This window comes from Monodelphis domestica, chromosome 5 (genome assembly GCF_027887165.1).
Source record: "Monodelphis domestica isolate mMonDom1 chromosome 5, mMonDom1.pri, whole genome shotgun sequence".
Lineage (NCBI taxonomy): Eukaryota > Metazoa > Chordata > Mammalia > Didelphimorphia > Didelphidae > Monodelphis > Monodelphis domestica.
The window spans coordinates 315,682,062-315,702,120 of NC_077231.1; the positions used below are offsets into that span (position 1 = coordinate 315,682,062).

Here is a 20,059-nt window from a genome sequence, read left to right on the forward strand (position 1 = left end):
CTTTGGTGTCTTTTAAGGAGCATCTTTTTAATGGAAGTGGACTAGATGGAGCTCATTTCCAATGAAGGAGATCAAGGCTCTCAAAGCAAATCCTGAGTTAAGCTTTTCTAGAGATAAACATGTGTCTGGCTTCCTTCAAATCACAGCTAAATTCTCACCTCCTGCGGCCCCCTCAATAGTGATTAGCTCCAGTTAGTCCTGTCTGTAGTTTGTTCAGACCTCGCTGTTTATGTGCTATCCCTCCCTTAGGCGATGAGCTCCGGGAGAACAGGGACCATTGTTTACTTTCTTTGTATGCCCACCGCTTAGCACAGCCCCTGGCCCACAGGACTTTGGACTCATTTAGGCACTGGGAGGTGTTGTGCCACAGAAAACACATCTTAAGTAGAAAAAAAAGGATTCACCTAAGATGACTTCAGAATATCTTGGGAGGAGGTTGTTTTTCCAATTCAAGGAAGTTCTTTTAAAAAGTGGGGTTAACTGATGTAAGTAGATATGCACAATATGTATTCATATATTTGACTTTTTACTTTTACATACAACATTGACTATTATATCCTATGGAATGGCTGCACAAGTGTGAATATATACTTTAAGGAGATGACAGCTCCTGCAGTACAAAACAATTAACTGTTTCTTCGTGTGGGGGAACCATCTTTTGCCTCTCTTTTTGCCTCTTTAGAGATTAAAATAGGGCCTTGCACATAGTAGGTGCCTAATAAATGCTCCTTGAATGAGGGACAAAAGAAGGTCATGTCCGGGACACTTGAACGACCCGTCTCTTAAGGAGTCAGACACACTTTCAGGACATACAAGATGATCTGGGGCACCTCAGAGATGCTGTGTATAGTGAAAAGGTTAAGAGGGGGAAAACTTCCCAGATACCCTCATGACGGTAGATTTAGAATGCAGAAGGACCCCCCCCCCTCCTCTAATCCTCATGCCCCTCCTCCATATTTACCCCTTCCAAGTGTTCACTTTGCCTTCTACGGCCGCCGGGATAAACGTCTGGATTTGTGACTGCAGATTTAGAGTGTAGGTGGAGGCCCCTCTGCCCAGTCTCTCTCCCCCTTCTTATCTCTGCTGAGTATTCACTCGTCCAACTGGGATATACACTTGTCTCTACTACCCCACAACTGCGTGAGGGCGAGGTGGTGTCACATTCTTCAGCGTACCCCCAGCACACAGTAGGTACCAATAATTACCCGTTAAATGAACCTCAAAACTCTAAAGGGGATTTTTATCTTTAAATGTAAGACGGAAGCTTATGAGCAAATAGCCGACAGATTTGAAAAAGATGGGACAGGAGAATGAGTTTTCTTTCTCTCGTTGTCAAACATCATCCCAACTTCCTGGTCAAGTGAGATAATTCAAGAGTTAATGCCCAGAAGACAAGAAATGTGGGGTCACTGCTAGGATTCCAACACGAGCTTGTGAAAGCCTCATTACCCAGATGCCAACGCAATGACACAGTTTCTGCACCCAGAATTAGTCCGCATTGAAAATGACTGCCGTCCAGACTGACACTGAGATACCACTCACAGGAATCCGCGAGATTCACTCATTGCTCGGAACTCAGAAATGGATTTAAATGGGAAAAAAAAACAGCTATGAATTTCAAAATACCTCCCATAGGAGAAGGGAGGAAAGGGCATACCGCTTGTTCAGACGATAAATTTCCTTACGAAAACCCTTCCTCTTCCACCCTACACGAAGAATTATTGGCTCCATCTCAGCACTGGTTTCTGAATGTTTGGCCAAGCAGAAGATATCCCAGAGAAGAAGAGCCCTTCCCAAGCAGCCCTGGTTTATTTACACAAAGCAAAGGCCGATTTCTTTCTCTTTTAACAAATGCAAGCGATCCATTATATAAATTATCCCCCACTTTTCATGACATGCCTGAGTCAGCTACTAATGATTCCCTAAGACTCTTGACTCTATTTTACAAATCACCATTAAGAAGAGCCATTATCCCCTCGGTCCTATCTCATTACACTTCCTGGCTCTGTCTTCACGTTGTTTGGGTCCCTTCCATGTAAGAGAACAGCTGAATTGTCCCCGTTTGAGACATCAGCTAAAGAGCAGAGATGAATAAGGGCAGACTGGCCCCTTACCATGGTGGTGGATTTGATGTAGACGTTGTCTTTTAGGTGGCATTCTCCATCGTTGGGCACCACGATCCCTGCAAGTTTGCTATCAAGGGCAAGGTGGGAAGTCTGATCTGTCATCACAAGAAGCAACCTTTTAGCTTCCTTGCGCCAACCAATATGACTCTAAAGTGAAAATAAACATACCGTCAGCCCTTAGGAAACCATTGAGGATCTGTTTTAGCTTTGCACATACCTAATTAACGATGGGGGGTCATAAGAACTGTGGAGTCAGTGAGTCAAAGAGCCCTGCTACTTCATCCTCGCATGTATATTCAATTGCATTTATATAATTATATAAATATAAGTAATACATAACTTAGATATCTATTTTCCTTTTCAAATCTTTGTTTATTTTATAAAGAATTCAACAGTAGGGTTGCATGGTGGAGAATGACTGGCTTGTCCCTCCTGACCAAAGTTCTGTCCTAAATCCATGTAAGAAAAGAAGTAAGAATTTTAACATCAGGCAATGCCTTTAAAAGACAATGCATGAGTTACCTTATCCATAGAGAAAGCTATTTTACTCTGCTTTCATTCTTCTTTACTCACTTTACCCTTGTCTCAGAGAGAAAGTACTGAGGTATTTATGGAGGAAAGCAAGCACCTTGGATGAGGACTTGGATGATCTAAGTTTGGTCCCTGCATCCTATTTACCGACTCTGTGATGGAGGGCCCAAATGCCCCCATCTAGAGATAGCAGGGAACTAGTCAGTAAGGCTAGTCTTCAGAGCATGCACAACATTCCCTGCTGATTTCAACCCAACGTGTGAACTTGGGGAAGCCTGCTGCTGGCCACGGACACCAGAGGGGCTGCTGCTGTGTCCTGATGAGGAGTTTTCTCATTGGTTGCAAGAGCTCAAGGATGAATGATGAGCCAGAATGTGGTCACATTACAAAAGGCATAACTTGACGAGCTTTATGGTCAGAAGGACCATCGAAGGTCCAGCAAATAGAGTCAGTTGCTTTACCCCAATGGCCAAATCCATTAGGGAGTGTTGAGGAGAGATCTGGCACCCAGCACTGAACCATCGTGGCAGGTGGAATTCTGGGTCCTGTCCATCAGGGTGGCACTCATTCCTCAGTTATGCCATACCTAGAAGGGGGATCCACCAGGAGAAAAGGGAGCCCCAAGGCTAAGTAAGAGGACTCCCTTGGCTACATGGCGTACCAACATGAGTATTCCAGGATGCTTGTTGCAATGTGTTCAGGACTTTTTGTATGTGTAGGAAGGAGGGCCTCCACATGGAGTGGGGTATGCTGTGCCCCAACAACTCTCTCCAGGACCAGTGGAGTGTCCATGGGGAAAGCGTGCCCTTCTCTGCTTGGGTGGGGAATGGTTTTGTCATTCCATCTTTAGAATGGGGGAGTGCAAAGGGAACCATATTGGGAGTCATAGAAGCTGGCGTGAATCCCAGGTCTGTGACTTACTATGAGACCTGAGTGTCCCTCTGAGCCTTGGGCTTGGGTAAAAGGAGGTTTTTAAGCCATTTTCCACTCTAAGTCTCAGCGCTTTACTATACTTCCCTCAGCTTTTCATTTGACCACACTTTTTATTAAATATCGGCCAGTGGTTAGTTACTGTTGGGAGATAACTGGATATTGGTGTGGGAGAGGAGGGGGCTGGTGGGAAACAGCATTAGAAACCCTCAAGTTTATGCCGGAGACTGAGGAGAAGAGCAGCCAGTCACCCAACCTGAAAGGGGGCAGCGAGCCAAGGAAGGGTGATATGTGGACAGCACAGGAGCTGGCTTAGATCTCAAAGGTCTTTCCCACCACAAGGAATGCCATTTTTACCTGAAGTGTAGGATTATCCATTTATTCCTACTCGTGTTAATTCCATTATCGTTGACCCAGTCTTTGAGTCTGCCAAGACCTTATTAACCAAGAAGCTACATTCTGCTTTGGGCTCAATAAGAAAATAATCCTAAAATCACCCAATCTTTGAGAATTCTGCCTTCCCTGGTTATTCCAGCCCCCCTTTACCTGGCATACGGCCGCCTGGAGCATGGCATCGAAACCTCCTTCGGGCGTATCAATATTCCCTGAGATTTTCTGTCTGTCAACTGCTCGTTCGAACTCCGTGATGTTCTCGGTCAGAGAGAGCACGTGGATGTAGCCGTGAGGAGGCATGCAGTCCAAGTTGTAATCGCTGCAGTCACAGGGAGAAAAAATGCTGCGGTTAGTTTCCTCTGCTTTGAGAAGTGCTCTTTGAGTCTCAATGACAGGGAGGCAGCGGTTGAGAGCCCCGAATTTCCATTAATTACTTTTTGGAACAGCCTTAAAATAACAGAAAACAATATTGTCGAATACTGACACTCAGAAATAAATATCCAAAGCTGGGGGGGGGGGGAAGGGGACTGGAGAAAAATGCGGAATTCTGTAAATGACAAGAGTGAGGACAATTTCTCTGGACCACATGATAATTGTCGAAAGAAAATGGCTAGTTGGGCAAAGATCGCTTCATTGGCAGTGGGGACGGGGTTGCCTTCCTGTGGCTTCTCCCCTCCATAGGGGGATCCCAGCTCATGGATGCTGTAGGACAGTGACTTCACGTATGTGTGCATGTAACCTGGATGCTATGAATGTTAAAAGAATATCTTTTATAATATATCTCAATCTGTTTTTATCTCTTGCAAATCTATTGAAATGCATGCATTTGAGAGCATCATTCTAAGCAGGGCTCCATTAGTTTCACCAGACTTCCAAAGCTGGGCCAGGACACATGTTTTAGAACCGTCTGATCTAGGATTCTATGCCTATAGAGCCACCGATAATTTTATGTGCGTGACCTATACATGTTTATGGACATACAAACATATTCTATATCCATATCCTATATAGTATGCTCTCTATATATGTTTAAGGTGCTTAAGAGCCCTTTTATTATGTATATTTATTATGTATACGTACACTTAGGTCTACTTATTACTATGTAGAATGCATATCATTGTGTATATATTCTCCCTAATATTCTTTAGTAGATCATTAAATATTTTGGGACGGCCCCACCTCCTGACTTTGCTGGATTGGGGAGACCTCTGGACTGCCTCTTAGAACCTGTCTTTAAATGCATGCGCCATTTTAAAAACAGGTTTACCAAGGAAACAAATTAAATTGAAATATGGTTCTCTCTCATCTACTTCATATCATTAAACGTTTCTAGATTGATTTCCGGTGCTTAAGAGACTTGCTCAGGGTCATAGCACTAGGGAGAGGGGAAGGATTTGAATCCATATTTTCCTGTTTTCCCATGTCTGTCTCTTCCTCCTCCTCCTGCTCCTCCTCCTCCTCCTCCTCCCTCCCTCCCACTCTCCTTGACCATGGTGCTGAGGGCCCTGAAAGTATCACACCAAAGCCATTTTCCAGGCCAAGCCTTCCAAATCTCGCCTTGGCAAACACGGAAAAAGGAAAGCAGGAGAAGTAGCAGCATACGGGTGCTCTGGAGCTCTAGAACCAGCCCCACATCCGCCTCTTTGGCTGCCCACCATCCCCGTGGAGCATCACAGGCCTTGGCCGCACCTGCACTGGTTGTGGATTCTGCCGGGGTGGATGCTGATGTAGGGAGACACTGTTTTATCCACGTAGGATCCAAATCCAAGTCGAAAGTCATGGGAAAAAGATGCCATTTTCTGGGATAAATCATTTCCGACAGAGTTGAGTTTTTCAATATTATTGTGCATAGAGGCAGAGACGTCGACGAGATAATAGAGGTCCACTGGATACTTCTGGAGAGGCTGGATTTTCAACATAAAACTCGCTTCTGCTCCTGAGTAGAAAGAAAACAACAGATGCGGTCATATGGAAGCTTTCTTCTCAACACCGAATTATCTACCTCCATGGGGAGACTGTCACATGGAAAGCCGTCCATTCTTAAATGGAAGTATCTCTAATACCTTTATGAGATTTGCTGAGCCAAAAACTAAATTCACATGACTCTGTTAAACTTAAATGCTTCCCTTCTTTCTTAGAATCAATTCTTTGTATTGGTTCCAAAGGAGAACGGTAAGGGTTGGGTAATGGGGGTGAAGTGACTTGTTCAGGGTCATGCAGCTGGGCCAGATTTGAACCTAGACATGGCTCTCAATCCTTTGAGCCACTTTGCTGTCCCCTATGATGCCCTATTAAGAAGATGTTGAGGAGGTCTCCCTTGTCTGCAGATTCTGTTTTCTGTAATTGCCTCTGGAACGTACTGTGTGTGAACTCTCATGCATTTCCAGAAGATGAGAGCGTCTATCCATCATTGCCAGGTGTTAAGGGAGAATTGCCTTTGGGATGCCATTTCTGGGGTGCCAGGGAGGCTCCTCTGCTCCAACACATCTTTGCTGGTCTAGATTTATGGGATCCTGAAGGACTTCCTGCAACCCTCTTAGGCAATGTGATTCTTTATTGTGAAAAACTAGAATATGATCCAGATTCCTTCAAGGGTCTTTTGCTGATTTAAATTTTAAGTTACGTGGAGGAAACTCATCAGTTCTAGAATGCTTCATGATCCTCTTGACAGGTCCCCCCTTTGTCATTTATAGGTCAGGAATTTTAAGCCTGGGGATCTGGGGGTCAAATCCTAAAACCCAATTCCAACTTACCCCAACTCTCTAACAGTAACATTAATTCCACTCATTATGTATGAGACTTTGGGAAAATCCCTTCTGCTATCTATGTCTGCATTTCAGACTCACAAAATATTACAGGATTTGACAGTTGGAAGGAACCTCAGTCATCATCAGGTCTCATACATATCTGAAAGGAAATCCCAGTGTCACATCTTTGATAACTGGTTATGTAGTCTCAACTTAAAGACCTTTGATGACAGGGAGATCACCACCTCCAGAGACAGCCCATCCTACTCTTGGACAGAGATGATTATTAGGAGATGGTTCCCGACAATGAGCTGGAGACTGACTACACTTGAAGCTTGAAAAACCTTTATCTTCCCTCAGACTGCAAGCTACACGAACTCAAATCCTGATGGCTGTTGGTCAGGGTATTTTCCATATTTCCTGAATTTTGAGTGCCATTATTATAACATTAGAATGCTAGGAAAGCATAATCAATTCAATGGCCATTTGTTAAATGTCTCCAATGATCATATTACTGTTCTAGGCAATGGTGGCCCCATTTGGGAGTTGGGAACAGTAATGGGCACAATTCTAAAATGTAAAATTCAGATAAAGAATACTCATTCCAATGAATTTCTTTTTTTTTTTTTTGAGGTAAAATGTTGGAGAAATCCTAAGCTAAATCATAGAATAGTTGGAGGGGTCCCAGAAGCCACCATGCTCAACCTCTCCACTTGTCCAAGAATCTTCTCCACAAAATATCCAGTGAGTGGCTCACTGCTCTTAAATCAGCTCATTTGACTTTGGGCTCAAATTTTACGATAGGTTCTCATAAAAGTCATGGGAGTTGATGGGATATTTGATACTAATTTTCCACTTGGGTGAATTTCATAACATAAACTAAAATAAAATAATCCTAACTTTGAACCTAATTTAAAAGTATTCTAGGAAGAATAGAAATAGTGAGATGACAAGTAGAAATAAAGAGAAAAACCAAATGTTATCTATCCTTTCCCCACTCATGTTTTCTCTCATTTCTTTTTATTTAGAAAGACTATGGCTCAATAGGAAGAAAATATTGGATCTAGAGGGAGAAGACCTAGATCTGAATCCTAGCTCTGCTACTTTCTATTCATGTGGTCCTGGGCAAGTCATTTAACTTTTCCTGGCCTCAGTGTCCTCAACTGCAAAGGGGGAAGGTGTTTGAGTTCTCTGACCTTTAAGCTAGTCTAAGATACAACTGTCCTTGGGATTCACATGCACACCACCTTTAAAAGCTATTAACAACAGAATTTGAGGCAGAGACAGGAAAAATGCCAGGTAGACCTACGCAGTGAAAGTTGATGCTCTCTAAGATCAATGGCTGAGAGTTGGTAGAGATCTCAGGGGCCGTCTAGATTAGGGGATCCTAATCTGAGATCTGTGAATACATATATTTAAAACCCGTTTTTTATAACTATTTGATTACAATTGTTTTCCTTGGTTTATTTTGAATTTTTCAGAACTTTTTTTAGGAAAGGGTCGATAGGTTAACCAGATGTGATAGTACATGTCTCTAAGCCTGGCTGCTGAGTCTGATGACTTGTTTGAGCCAGGAAATTCTGAGCTGTAGTAGGGATACCCATCCAGTGCCAAAGTAAAGCCAGCTCCAATATGGTAAACCCATGGTGGGGGAAGGGGCAGTCCACCAGGCTGCCTAAAAGATGGATGAATCAGTTTAGATTGGGGGAAAATGGAGCAAGTCAAATCTTTGGGGCTGATCATCAGTAATATTGGGCCCATGAGGAGCAGCCCCACTGCCAGCCTGCATGAGATAAAGACACTCAATTTAAAAAAGAAAATCAATTCAAACTATCTCTTTTATAGATGAGGTAGCTTAATTGACTTGTCGGAGTTCCATGGGTAAGGGAGTTGAGAGGGGGATGAGAGAATTCTGTTTTAAAAAAATGTGAGAATAAGGGTGTGCCAATGTCATATTTGACTAATGAAGGGAAAAGGAGGTGACTAGGATGTAAAGGGTCTCATGTTCATATCCCATAGGGATCAGTTGAAAGAACAGTAGCTATCTGTGGTTCCATTGTCTCAGGCAGGTCTGACTCTTTGTGATCCCATTTGAGGTTTTCTTGGAAGAGATACCAGACTGGTTTGCTATTTACTTCTCCAGCTCATTTTACAGATGGGGAAATTGAGACAAACAGGGTTAACATGACTTGCCCAAGGTCATACAGCTAAGATACAGGAGTGGTTTTATAGTTCTTTCTCCATTTTATTTTACATATGGGGAAATCAAGGCACACAAGGTTAACTTGCCCAGGATTACACAGTAAGTGTCTGAGGCCAGATTTGATCTCAGGAAGTCTTCCTGATGTCAGCCCCAGCACTCTGTATACTGGACCATCTAGCTGCCCAATAGGATGTTTAGCCAGAAAAATGAAGACTTGGGGGAGGTCTGAAGGACTTTCCCTGAAAAGGGGTGAGATATATTCCCTCTGACATCCAGGGAAAGAAGTAAGAGCAATGGACGAACATGACCAAGATTCAAAGTTTTGCATCAAGATAAAGGTCCAAGAACTAGCCCCAACCCAGAGCAGGTGGGTGGCCTGTGCCATTGGAAGAAGTGGCTCTGAGGGCAGCTGGGTGGACTGAGAGCCAGGCAAGGACACAGGAGCTCTCCACTACCTCCACTGACACAATGAAGTTCAAGTCGAAAGGAATCTTCGAGCTCATCTAGTTCGACTCCCTCATTCGAGGAAACGAATGGCAAGAGAGGGAAGATGATTTGCTCACCTGTCAAAGCACCGGGACTCCAAACCCTTTCTTGTTTCACTCTATTATTCTGAGCATTCAGACAAATCCGCTCTAACATGTTTCAGAAGTGAAAAACAAACTTCTTCTGCCTATGAAGAGATATCTAGACACTACATAGCCATCGTCACCAATCACCATTCTTTGTTCATACATGAACACTTGAGGGAGAATGAGCTTATCAGAACATTGAAGCTGTCAGCCAACAAAGCCCTGAGGGAAAAGGACACAGATTTCCTCCAATAGCTTTGATGGATGAGACAGAAAGTTGGGGAGCACCAAGAGGCAGGGTTGGAAAATGAAATCAATACTTCCCAAAATTCATGTGAGGATTTGGCCACATCCCTGTTATTCCCAGTCTGTCTGGGGCCAGAGGAAGCCAAATATAATCCAGTTGTGATGAGTGATGAGCAGCTGTTTTGCGTTAACATTGTCTGAGAAGAGACTGGGAAGTTCAGAAGGAAGCCTGAAGGAGCAGGTGGCTCCATGCGTGAGGCTTAATGGGAGACTGAGTAAGGGTCAAAGGAGCCTCAGTTTATAAGTGAATGGAGCTTTGATTTTGTAAGCATGGGGGACTTCCTACAGTGGGAATTCCCTATGCCCAAGCAGTTTGCAGATCAGAAGAGAATCCATGTTTAGGATTTAGTAGATAAATCTTAGAATCTTGGCTGAGGAACTGTGCATCCGCACAAGCTAGTTTTTCAGAGGTGGGATTTGAACCTGGACCACCCAAAGGTTAAGACCAACTACTTTCCTACTTTACTATGATTCTTCCACTTTTGATTAGACAAATGAGGAGAGATGACTTGGAGGAGTTGGTAGAAATTAGCGTTTCAGTTGTCATTCAGTCATGCCCAACTCCTTATGTCTTCATTTGGGGTTTTCTTAGCAAGATACTGGAATGGGTTGCCATTTCTTTTTCCAACTCATTTTACAGATGATAAAACTGAGGCAAAGAGGATGAAGTGACTTGCCCAGAGTCACACAGCTAATAAAATCTGAGGATAGATTTGAACTAAGGAAGATGATTCTTCTTGACTCCACGTTCAGTGCTCTATCCACTATGCCACTTAGCTACCTGAGCCATTAGTATAATATATGGCAAGAAATAGTCTATTCTCATCGTCAGGATAATCAGTCTACCTGCTAGAGCTCTACAAGAACAGATAAGGCCAGTCAATCAATGAGCTCATGTGAAAGAGCCTACTGTGTACCAGGCACAGGGCTAAATGCTGGGGGCATAAAAAGAGGCAAAGATGGTCCCTATCCTCAAGGAGCTCCCAATCTAATGGGAAGGAAAGTAAGCCAACAAATCTGTCCCTAGACCAGATGAATAGGAAATAATTAACAAAGAAAAGGAACTGAGATTAGGAGGGAGTAAAGAAGGCTTCCTGTAGACAATGGAACAAAGGAATCCAATGAGGCCAGTTAGTCAAAGCAGAAGAAGGAGAGCATTCTGGGCATAGGAGACAGCCAGAGAAACTACCTGGAGCCTAGAGATGGCGGCCACTATCACTGGACAGAAGAGGTAGTACATAATGATGGCTGGTGGGCAAAGTGTCTAAAGGCTGGCCACAAAAGGAAGGAGATGGCTGAGAAGAAATATTGCTGTGAATAGAATAGAGCTTGAGGAGTCTTCCCCTTTCCTATGGCAGGCTGGTGGAGAGTGTAACAGCTCTTAACAGATGGCATTTTTAAACAACTGAAGGAAATGTTAAATTTTAGGCAGAGGCCAGTGAAGATTCTATGAAGATAGAATATTTTTTTCCCATTCAAGTTCATTGACTCCCTGCAATCTATTCTCAGCAAATCCTCGGGGCAGCCATGTACTCCAGGTTGAGACCCTTGGATCTCGAGGCTGCCCATGAGGCAGGATTCAGTTGGCTTAGACACACCTGGGGAATTCATTTTTAAAGGACGCAATTTATCCGGGGAATCAGGGAGCTGAAAGAATTCTCCGGGTCTTAAGCTGAAGGGGAAATGTTTTGGAAGGAAGATCACTCTGAGGATGTGAGCAGATGAAAGGTACTAGGTTGGGTGGTGGCAGAATAAGGCTGACCTGGAAGAAACAGAAGAAAGAATGAAGGTGGTCAAAGAGCAGCTGAGTGACCTGCGGCAGGAAGCTCACACCCAGGACCAATAAGCAGGTCTCTTGCTCTTAGCCTAGAGAGCTTTCCAGATAGCTGAAAAGGATTGGGACCAGCAGCTGGCAACTGGAGCTTGAACCAGGGGAAGGCTTGGAGTTGGAGCTTGCAAAACTAAGAGCAGTAGGGGAGAGATCATACTTTGCCCTATATGAGGCCATGTGGGCTATATTGACAGTTTGCAGCTCCCTGGTTTGAGGTCCCTCTGAGATTCTTGGAGAAAATAGCACTCGACACCCAGAAAAATCTTCCAGAGAAAACTAGAAAACCCAGATCAATGTCAAGTGACCTGATATTCCAGATGGACACGAAGTCCCAGTTCTGGAAGGAAGACTAGTAGAGTCTGTAAACAAACAGACACAAAAGGAACCCATGATGGGAGTTCTTGTTGAGCCAGGGGCACCGAAAGTACAAACTGTGACATTCCTACCATGACAAAATTCATCTGCATCCAAGGCAAGTCTTGACCTTGTCTTCCTCCAAGTCCAGCCCTCCCTCCCTATGCTAGCTGGCTGTGAAAGGAACACTCACACCAATGAAATCGTGGACTTCAACTCTGTCCTCCAGAATTACTTTGCACTTACTTTCCAAATATTTCCTATTTATGTCCCTGCATGCTAATTTCTTTTGACTGGTAGAATGAAGGGACCGTTCTATTTTGGCTCTTATATGCCTAGCACCTACTATAGAGCCCAGCATCCAGTACTAGTCACCTAATATGTGTTTGCTGAATGCGATCGACAATTCCCACTCATTAGGAAAAGACTCCCCAACAATACCCCTGTGACAAGGAAATCACTTTAAAAGACTGATATGTATTAATTTAAGGTCGCCAAGGAATTCAGCTATGTAATTCCTAAATGAAAACTCAAGTCAGCAGTCAATCTTTTATGGAGTTTAATTACAACAGGAGGAAGAAAGGAATTAGAGATAGAGAGAGAGAAAAGGGAGAGAAGGGAATAGGGCTTAAATACCCCTTCTGTTTAGGCTGGGCCAAAAGGCCCAAGCCCTTAGATAGCTGGGGCAATGAAAAGAGATCAGTCCCTATTACTCACGTGACCAAAATGGAGAAACAGTCTCAGAGGCCCCCACCTTCAGCTTCCTCCAGAGCAAGCTTCTCAGAGCACACCGCAACCACTCAGACAAACTCCTCAACCACCACCCCTGAGTCTTCAGACCCCTCTCTCTTTAAGGAAACCATCCAAGTTCCCTCCCCTCAGTTCTCATATCTACCAATCACTGTCCATCAATTTCCCTGTGCCAATGGAGGCTCTAGCTTAACCCAGGACCGCCCAGAGGTCTCTGGCTTTGCACATGTCTGTTGAAGGTCATATTTTCAAATAATTAAATCTTTGATCCTTTGCTACAGCCCTTCCTAAATCCTGTTAACCTGAGTAGGGTAGAGATTCAAATAATTAAATTTTGATCTATGCTGCAGCCCTTCCTCAATCCTGTTAGGACTGAGTAGGGTGGAGATTGATTCCAAGTATCTCCATTGTATCAATTCTAAAATCAATCATGACTCAAAGAAATTCCTGTTCTATGCTTAAGCATAGGTCAAAGTCCTTTTCATTGTTCAGCAAAAGGTTTCTGTCCTAAAGTAATCTTAAGAAGGGAGGAGGAGGAAACTCTCATGCCAATGGGGTTCACATTCCAATAGCCAAGACCCACTATCAATAGGAAATTTTTCAAGTATGAAATTTCCCAATGGTGAAATTTCCAACATTTATAAGTCTAAGGAATTTTAAGGTTTACACCCCCAAGAGCCTTTATCATCTCCAACCCCCATTGGGCCTTTGGTCTTTTTGGTCTCCTCCTCCAGTTTCTGCCCATTCACAGCATCCAGTTTCTCTACCCAACTAGAAGTTTCTTCAAAGATGGAGGCACATTCTTTTTTCTCTCTGCTGCTATCAAAACTACTATTATGATTAAGAATATTAGAATAGTTAGGGTTCGGGGATCATTTGGTCCAGTCACCAGGAAGACATTGCAGACTAGAGAGTTGAATTACCTTTCCTAAGGTCACACAGTCAGCTGATGGGAAAGCCTGGTTTATAGCCCATTTCCCCTCATCATTAATTCAGAGCCCTTTATGCTAGATCATAGTGCCTTCTCCTCAACCGACAAGTCAATAGAAGCCATTGGAACCAAGCTTCAAGTAGCATCCAATAAATACAGTCAAAGGAATAATTTAAATCAGCACACCTGGTCGCAGCTGGATGAACACCTCTCCAGGGGTGACTTGAGTGTTTGCTTCACTTCCACTGGGTATCGTCACGCCAACTGAAGGGGATTCTATAAAATCGGACAAGCAGCCTTTGCTTATTAAGTTGGAAACAATGTCACAACGTTCACTCGCTGACGCTCCAGCCATGAAATCCTGTTAAGAAGCAAAAGCACTGGTGGTTTTAAGGCATGCAACATCTGTCCGACTCAAAGAAAGCCAGATTAGTGTTCCGAGAAATGGGATGAGGACATGTAACACCTGGGGGGATACAAATGACCGGAGAATTTAATTTGGTTTCATTCCATTCAGCTCAACAAGCATGGTGCCAAACCCTTGGGAAAAAACGAAAGAGTCCCCCTCCTCAAGGAGATTACATTCTACGAAGAACCCAGGATAGGCATCCACTGGCAAACCCATTCTCAAATGGATGTTAATGGTCAATTCCAAAGTTTGAAACATAAATTAAATGAGGAATTAGTTAGAAAATGAGTGAATGAGGAATGTTTACTGAAATTAATTGAATTTGAACTCTCTGAACAAGCCATATTTACAAAAACTAGGACTAGGCATATCCAATACCGTTAGCTAATCACAGTACAAGATCATCTTGTTAATGCTTCCTGAATATTTGCCTTGAGAAAGAAATTGAACAAGAATGAGCATTTGTTCATTCCAAATAGGAAACGGAATTTAAAGAGAAGCCAACTGGTCATTTGTTAGAGATTCTGGTGTGGGAATATCTATTCTGCATCCAGAAAGCAGGCACCAAACCAAGCTGAAAAAAGCGGAGGCGGCACGATGTAGAGCAAAGGCCACCGGACTCAAGAGTTAGGGGGACTCGATTCTGGTTCTGGCTCCACTGTCCGATTACCTCTGGGGCTCGAGTTAAGGCTCCTCGTCTCTCTGCCATGATGAGCTACTGAGTGAGACTAGATGAGGCATATGGAGTTTCCCAGCTTTAAAATTATAAGCTTGAAGTAAGTTTAAGCCTGGGAATAATAGGAATAATAGCTGATATCTAAGTAGTATCTGAAGGTTACAAAATGATGCACACATGCATTTATGCTGATGTATTACGTATATAAAGTGTGTATAAAGAGACACGTGTGTGTGTGTGTGCTAGTGAGAGAAAGCTTCCCAGAGGAAAATTCATTGCTGTATATTCATATATATAAACTACATACACACACAGATATACATATATATGAAATACACGTAGAGATAGAGATAGACACCACTATCTAAAACCACATCTGTGTTACAAGAAGCCTGGGAAGCTGACACTCCAGGTATCATCATTCCCTTTTAATAGGTGAAGAACTGAAATTCAGTCAACAGGAATTTATGAAACATTTATTATGTTAGTAAGCCTCAAGTTTAAAACCAGCCTCAGACACGTAGTAGCTGTGTGACCCTGGGTAAGTCACTTACCCTGTTTGCTCAGTTCCTCATCTATAAAATGAGCTGGAGAAGGAAATGGCCAACCTCTCTGACAAGACAACCACAAATGGGTTCCTGGAGAGGCAGGCAACCCTGAACAGCAACAACAAAGGTAAGCTGCGTGACTCTGGCCAAGTCACTGAATTTCCCATGCTTCCGTTTCCCATCATAAAATGAAAAGTTGAGTAAGTTTGAACTGGCCTAAGAGGGGACCTTCTTATAGAGATTTAGCTCTGCTCAAATTCCAATCTCTTGTATTCCAGCTAAACACTGGCTTCCTCCATTCCCCTTTTCTTAGACTGAGTATTCAACACAAGCCTCTGAGCCTGGTTCTGGGCTTCTTTCTGCCTGAGACAGTCGGGAACAAAGAAGCATTGGGATGAAAGAAATGAGAAGAGAATACACCAGAGCCTGTGGCTGCACAGCCGTGCTAAGGGACATTTGGGGAAATAATAGACATGTTGGAACTTTGCTCCAGCATAAAGAGCTCATCACCTTGGGAGCTTTAGTCCAGCTTCTTTCAAATGTCTGCATAGAGCTGACGGCCAGCTTAGTCTCCCTCTTTCTCCTCCTGCCTCTTCCTCGCTTTACCCAGTGCCCCATGTTTCTCTCCAGCTCAGCATATTCCATCTGATGAGGCTGAGGAATCCGACTCACAGCTAAGGCTTCTTGGCTCGTGCAGTGCTGGTGATTTTCTTCCTGACTGCTCTTTCAAACATTTTTGTCTACCTTAAAAAAACTGTCCAAATGCTTTACTTTAAATTTTTTAATTCATGCATTTGCTTTTGGATTACATTTTATGTTTCCAATTACAAATAATTTAATTTTTCTCCTTCCTCTCTTCTTCTTAGCAAACAAAAACCAAACAAACAGGAAAGCAAAATGATTAATAACAAGTTGACAAAATCAAGCAAAACAAATTCCTTTCTTAGCCGAGGGTCTCATTCTGAATGGTGAGATGGTCCCTTCTCTCTTGATCAGGCAGTAAACTTCATCCTCAGTCCTCTAGAGCCGTGACTCATTATGGCATTGTTGAAGTCTTTGGTTGCTCTAGAATAACTTATTCTCCTGTTTCTGCTCACCTCTCTGTAGGATTTCTTTGAGTCTTCCTGGGTTGCTCTGAAAACTGTCTTTATTTCTTATGGAACAATGGGATTCCACTGCATTTCCTGCCAATAACTTCTCTAGCCATTTCCCAATGGATGGGTTCTGCCTTAGTTTCCAGTTCTTTGCCACTATAAAAGAGCTGCTCTCTAAGAGCTTTGTGTATCTGGGTCCTTTGGTCTCTTTGGTCTCTCTGGGACACAGACCTCGTAGAGGTTTTGCTCAGTCAGAGGAATGCATCTCTCACGTTACGTTTGGGATGGAGCTCCCAATGACCAAACGCTGGACCATTTCACATCTCCGCCACCGCTGCATTCAAAGGCCTCTTTTCCCTGTAGCTCCTGCAATATTCAGCATCTTTTTTGGTCACCTTTGCCACTCTAATGGGTACAAAGTGGTCCCTCCGAGGTACTTTTATTCCTATTTCTCTAATTATCTGCCCTTTGGAGTATTCTTTCATACGGCTCCGGATTGCTTGGACGTCTTCCCGCAAGAACTGCTTGTTAATATTCTTTTCCCGTTTATTAATTGGGGAGCAGCTCTTGGTTCATTTGTTTCAAAGCTCCCAGGCATGACAAGCCCACTTTCTGGTTCAAAGCCTGCCAGAAAAATCACTGCCAGACTGAAGAGAAGGCTTGCCCATCTAAATTACAAATCCAAGAACGTCAGTCCGTTCTTAAACTGTCCTAACAAAGTGATTGGGTTGGACCTTTCAGCTCCAGATCCAGGATCCGAGGATTACAAGTATAGGCATAGACACATGTGTGATATAGGCACATATATAAGTACGGTGTAATATATATATACAAATATGGGAATATATTATATGTATGCATCACTTTGCAAACTTTAAAGCGCTACAGAAATGCCAGTGATGATAATTATTCTTATTCTTATTGTTGCTATTTTTCTGCTTATCACCATCATTGATCTAACACTCACAAGTTCCTGGGGACAGATGCTGCCCAAGGAAGTCCCTTTACTGTCATCCATACCATGTTCAACTATCTAAGGCCCTGTGTTTGGGTCAGATGTACTGAAGTGGGACAGAATGCCAAAGTATGGCACGCAGCTCAACAAGGACCCAAGCATGCAATGCAGGAACCCACCATCCAGATCATTTGGGTCCAGAATTACAATTAAATGCAACTATTTCCTTTCCCAATCCAAACATATACTCTTCCTCTTGGAAAAATAAAGCAAAAAGACAAATCAACTTTCCCAACTTCATATATTTTTTCCCAGCTCAAATGGCGTGGAGGACAAAGTACATTATGTTTAGAATCAAAAGGCTTGTGTTCAAATCCTATATGTGTCCCTTTCTACTTGTCTGATGTTAGGTGAGCCATTTCCACACTGGAGGTCTCAGGTTTCTTCTCTGTAAAGCGAGAGGCTCAGATTAGAAAGCCTCCGGGGTCCTTTCCAGCTCTAAATCTATAAGCCTAGAAGGAATTATGGAGGCCACTGGAAGCCTTTGTGTGATATCTCAGCTGAGGAAGCTCCAGGTTTTGGTAGGGATGGGATGCTGCCATCCCTGGAGCCCAGGAAAGCGCCTGATTTGGGGCCGGGATGGCGTACTTGAAGCTGAAAAGCAATGGAGCTCTTCTGCTCACATGCATGCCACAGAATCTGGGAGTGAGGAGAAATCAGCACAGAAGCACAGAAAGGGGTAACTTCCCTTGATATTGGGACTGAATGAACTCAACAACTGGAGATGTCCACAGGCAATCCGTGACTCTTTATGGAATCCAAGTTCCATTTCAATGATTTCTGAAGGGCCTTCTAAAATAGCAGGTGATGTGTGGAGAGGTGGGACCAACACTTTCCCTTTCCTCAAGAATATATAGATATAGATGCACACATTTATTTTTAAATAGCCTTTTCCCAAGAGTATATATTTTTCTTACAAGAATATTCTATATTTTAATAGAATAGATATAGATATTCTTCTGGTTAAGACGTATGGTCGGGGATGTCTCTCTCCTCAAATGATCTTTTATTGACTGTGGCACAATGTCGACTCTTGAATAAAACACAGATTTGAACTCTGGACAAGCTGGATGGCAGTCCTGTGGCAGATATTTAGTAGTTGTGTGTGCCGGGGGCAGTTCTTAAGCTCTCCAAACCTCATTTTCCCTTTGTGCAAAATAGGACACTACAAGACACAGCATTTACCTGGCCAGATTTCTGTGCAGATCTCAAACGATGACAAGCACATTAAAAATGCTAAGGAAAGGGAGCTCTGTCCCAGTGTCTGTCCATTTGGGGGGTTTTCTCTAGAACCTGGTTGGGGATGCGCTTTGCAGATACCAAGGAATTAGGTCATTGGGATGTTTCCTCCCAGAGAATGAAAGCTCCTTGATGCCAGGGATTGGTATTTGACTCATCTTTCTGCTCCCAGCCCTTGGCGTTGTGCCTTGGCTGGAGTATGTGCTTATTAAGTAGTCTTTATATTGAGCTAAAAGGAAGGCTCATTCAGTGCGTGACACAACAAAGGACAAGGGGAAGTGCCAGGGGTAGGTGGGGAGCCACGTAACGGCTCGCTCCAGTGTCCGTGTCTCTGTCCTCAGCCTTTCCTCCTACAACTCGGGGCTCTTTTCTCGTGATTTAGGCATATTTTTGTTATTCAGTTGTGACTCCTCTTGAGATTTTCTTGGCAAATATACTAAAGTACTTTGCCATTTCCTACAGAGGAGAAAGCTTGCCCTGGGGTCCCAAGGCTATTAAGTGTCTGAGACTAGATTTGAACTCAAGTTGGCATGGCTACAGGCTTGGCATTTTACCTACTACACTACCTAGTAACCCTCCGTCACTTACTAGCTGTGTAACCTTAGGCAAATCAATTAACATCTGCCTTGGTTTCCTCAAATGTAAATGGGGAAAATAATAATACTTATCTCCAAGGGTTGTTGTGTATAATCAAAAATCTGTTACCCTAAAAAAGAACTACATATCCCGAGAGCCCACTGACTTCCTGTCATTATGTACTTCCTGTAGACAGAGGATAAAGGGAGTGGGCGTTGAGGCTCTTGCTCTTTTTTGGGGCATGATACAGCAATCAGCAGTGATGGTGGTGAGCAAGGATTTTAAAAATGGTTAACCAGCCATGGGCATGTGATTTTTATTTTGTATTCTCTTTATTCCTTGATTTCTAATGATCATTCTAATGATCTTAAAAGAATATTTTTATTATTGAGATTTAATTTAAAATTTTACACTTGTAAGGATTACATGAGATGATGTTTGTAAAGTGCTTAGCACAGAGCCTGGCACATGGTAGGTGCTCTCTAAAAATTTATTTATTTATTACTTACACTCTTGCCTTCCATCTTAAAATCAATACTGTGTTTTGGTTCCTAGACAGAAGAGAGGTAAGGGCTAGACAAGTGACTTACCCAGGGTCACACAGTTAGGACATAAGATCAACCTAGACCTTCCTGTCTCTAGGTCTGCCTCTCAATCCAATGAGCCATGTGCTGCTCTCTCTATAAATATGATGATGATGATGATGATGATGATGACATTGTTTTCATCATCATCAAACAGGCTCTTGAAATGTTAATTGTTGCTACAACATTTGTGTCAGGTTTTACTTAAGTCTCCAGTCTGTAAAAACTTTGAGTCCTGGCCTCT

The 20,059-nt window shown here is 43.1% G+C and overlaps 1 protein-coding gene across 3 annotated transcripts in view; it reads right to left on the minus strand.

The window, feature by feature from the left end:
• Positions 1–20,059, minus strand: part of ITGB8 (integrin subunit beta 8) — a 109,641-nt gene that overhangs the window by 51,876 nt on the left and 37,706 nt on the right. For 2 of the 3 annotated variants that reach the window (XM_056800527.1, XM_007505393.2), the window contains exons 3-6: positions 13,861–13,950; positions 5,670–5,916; positions 4,134–4,299; positions 2,115–2,273 (exon numbers count right to left, since the gene is read on the minus strand). In XM_056800527.1, the coding sequence (XP_056656505.1) occupies positions 2,115–2,273; positions 4,134–4,299; positions 5,670–5,916; positions 13,861–13,950 (662 nt within the window). Of the gene's footprint in view, positions 1–2,114; positions 2,274–4,133; positions 4,300–5,669; positions 5,917–13,860; positions 14,036–20,059 lie in introns of all 3 variants that reach the window. The other variant, XM_007505392.2, reaches the window with a different exon arrangement.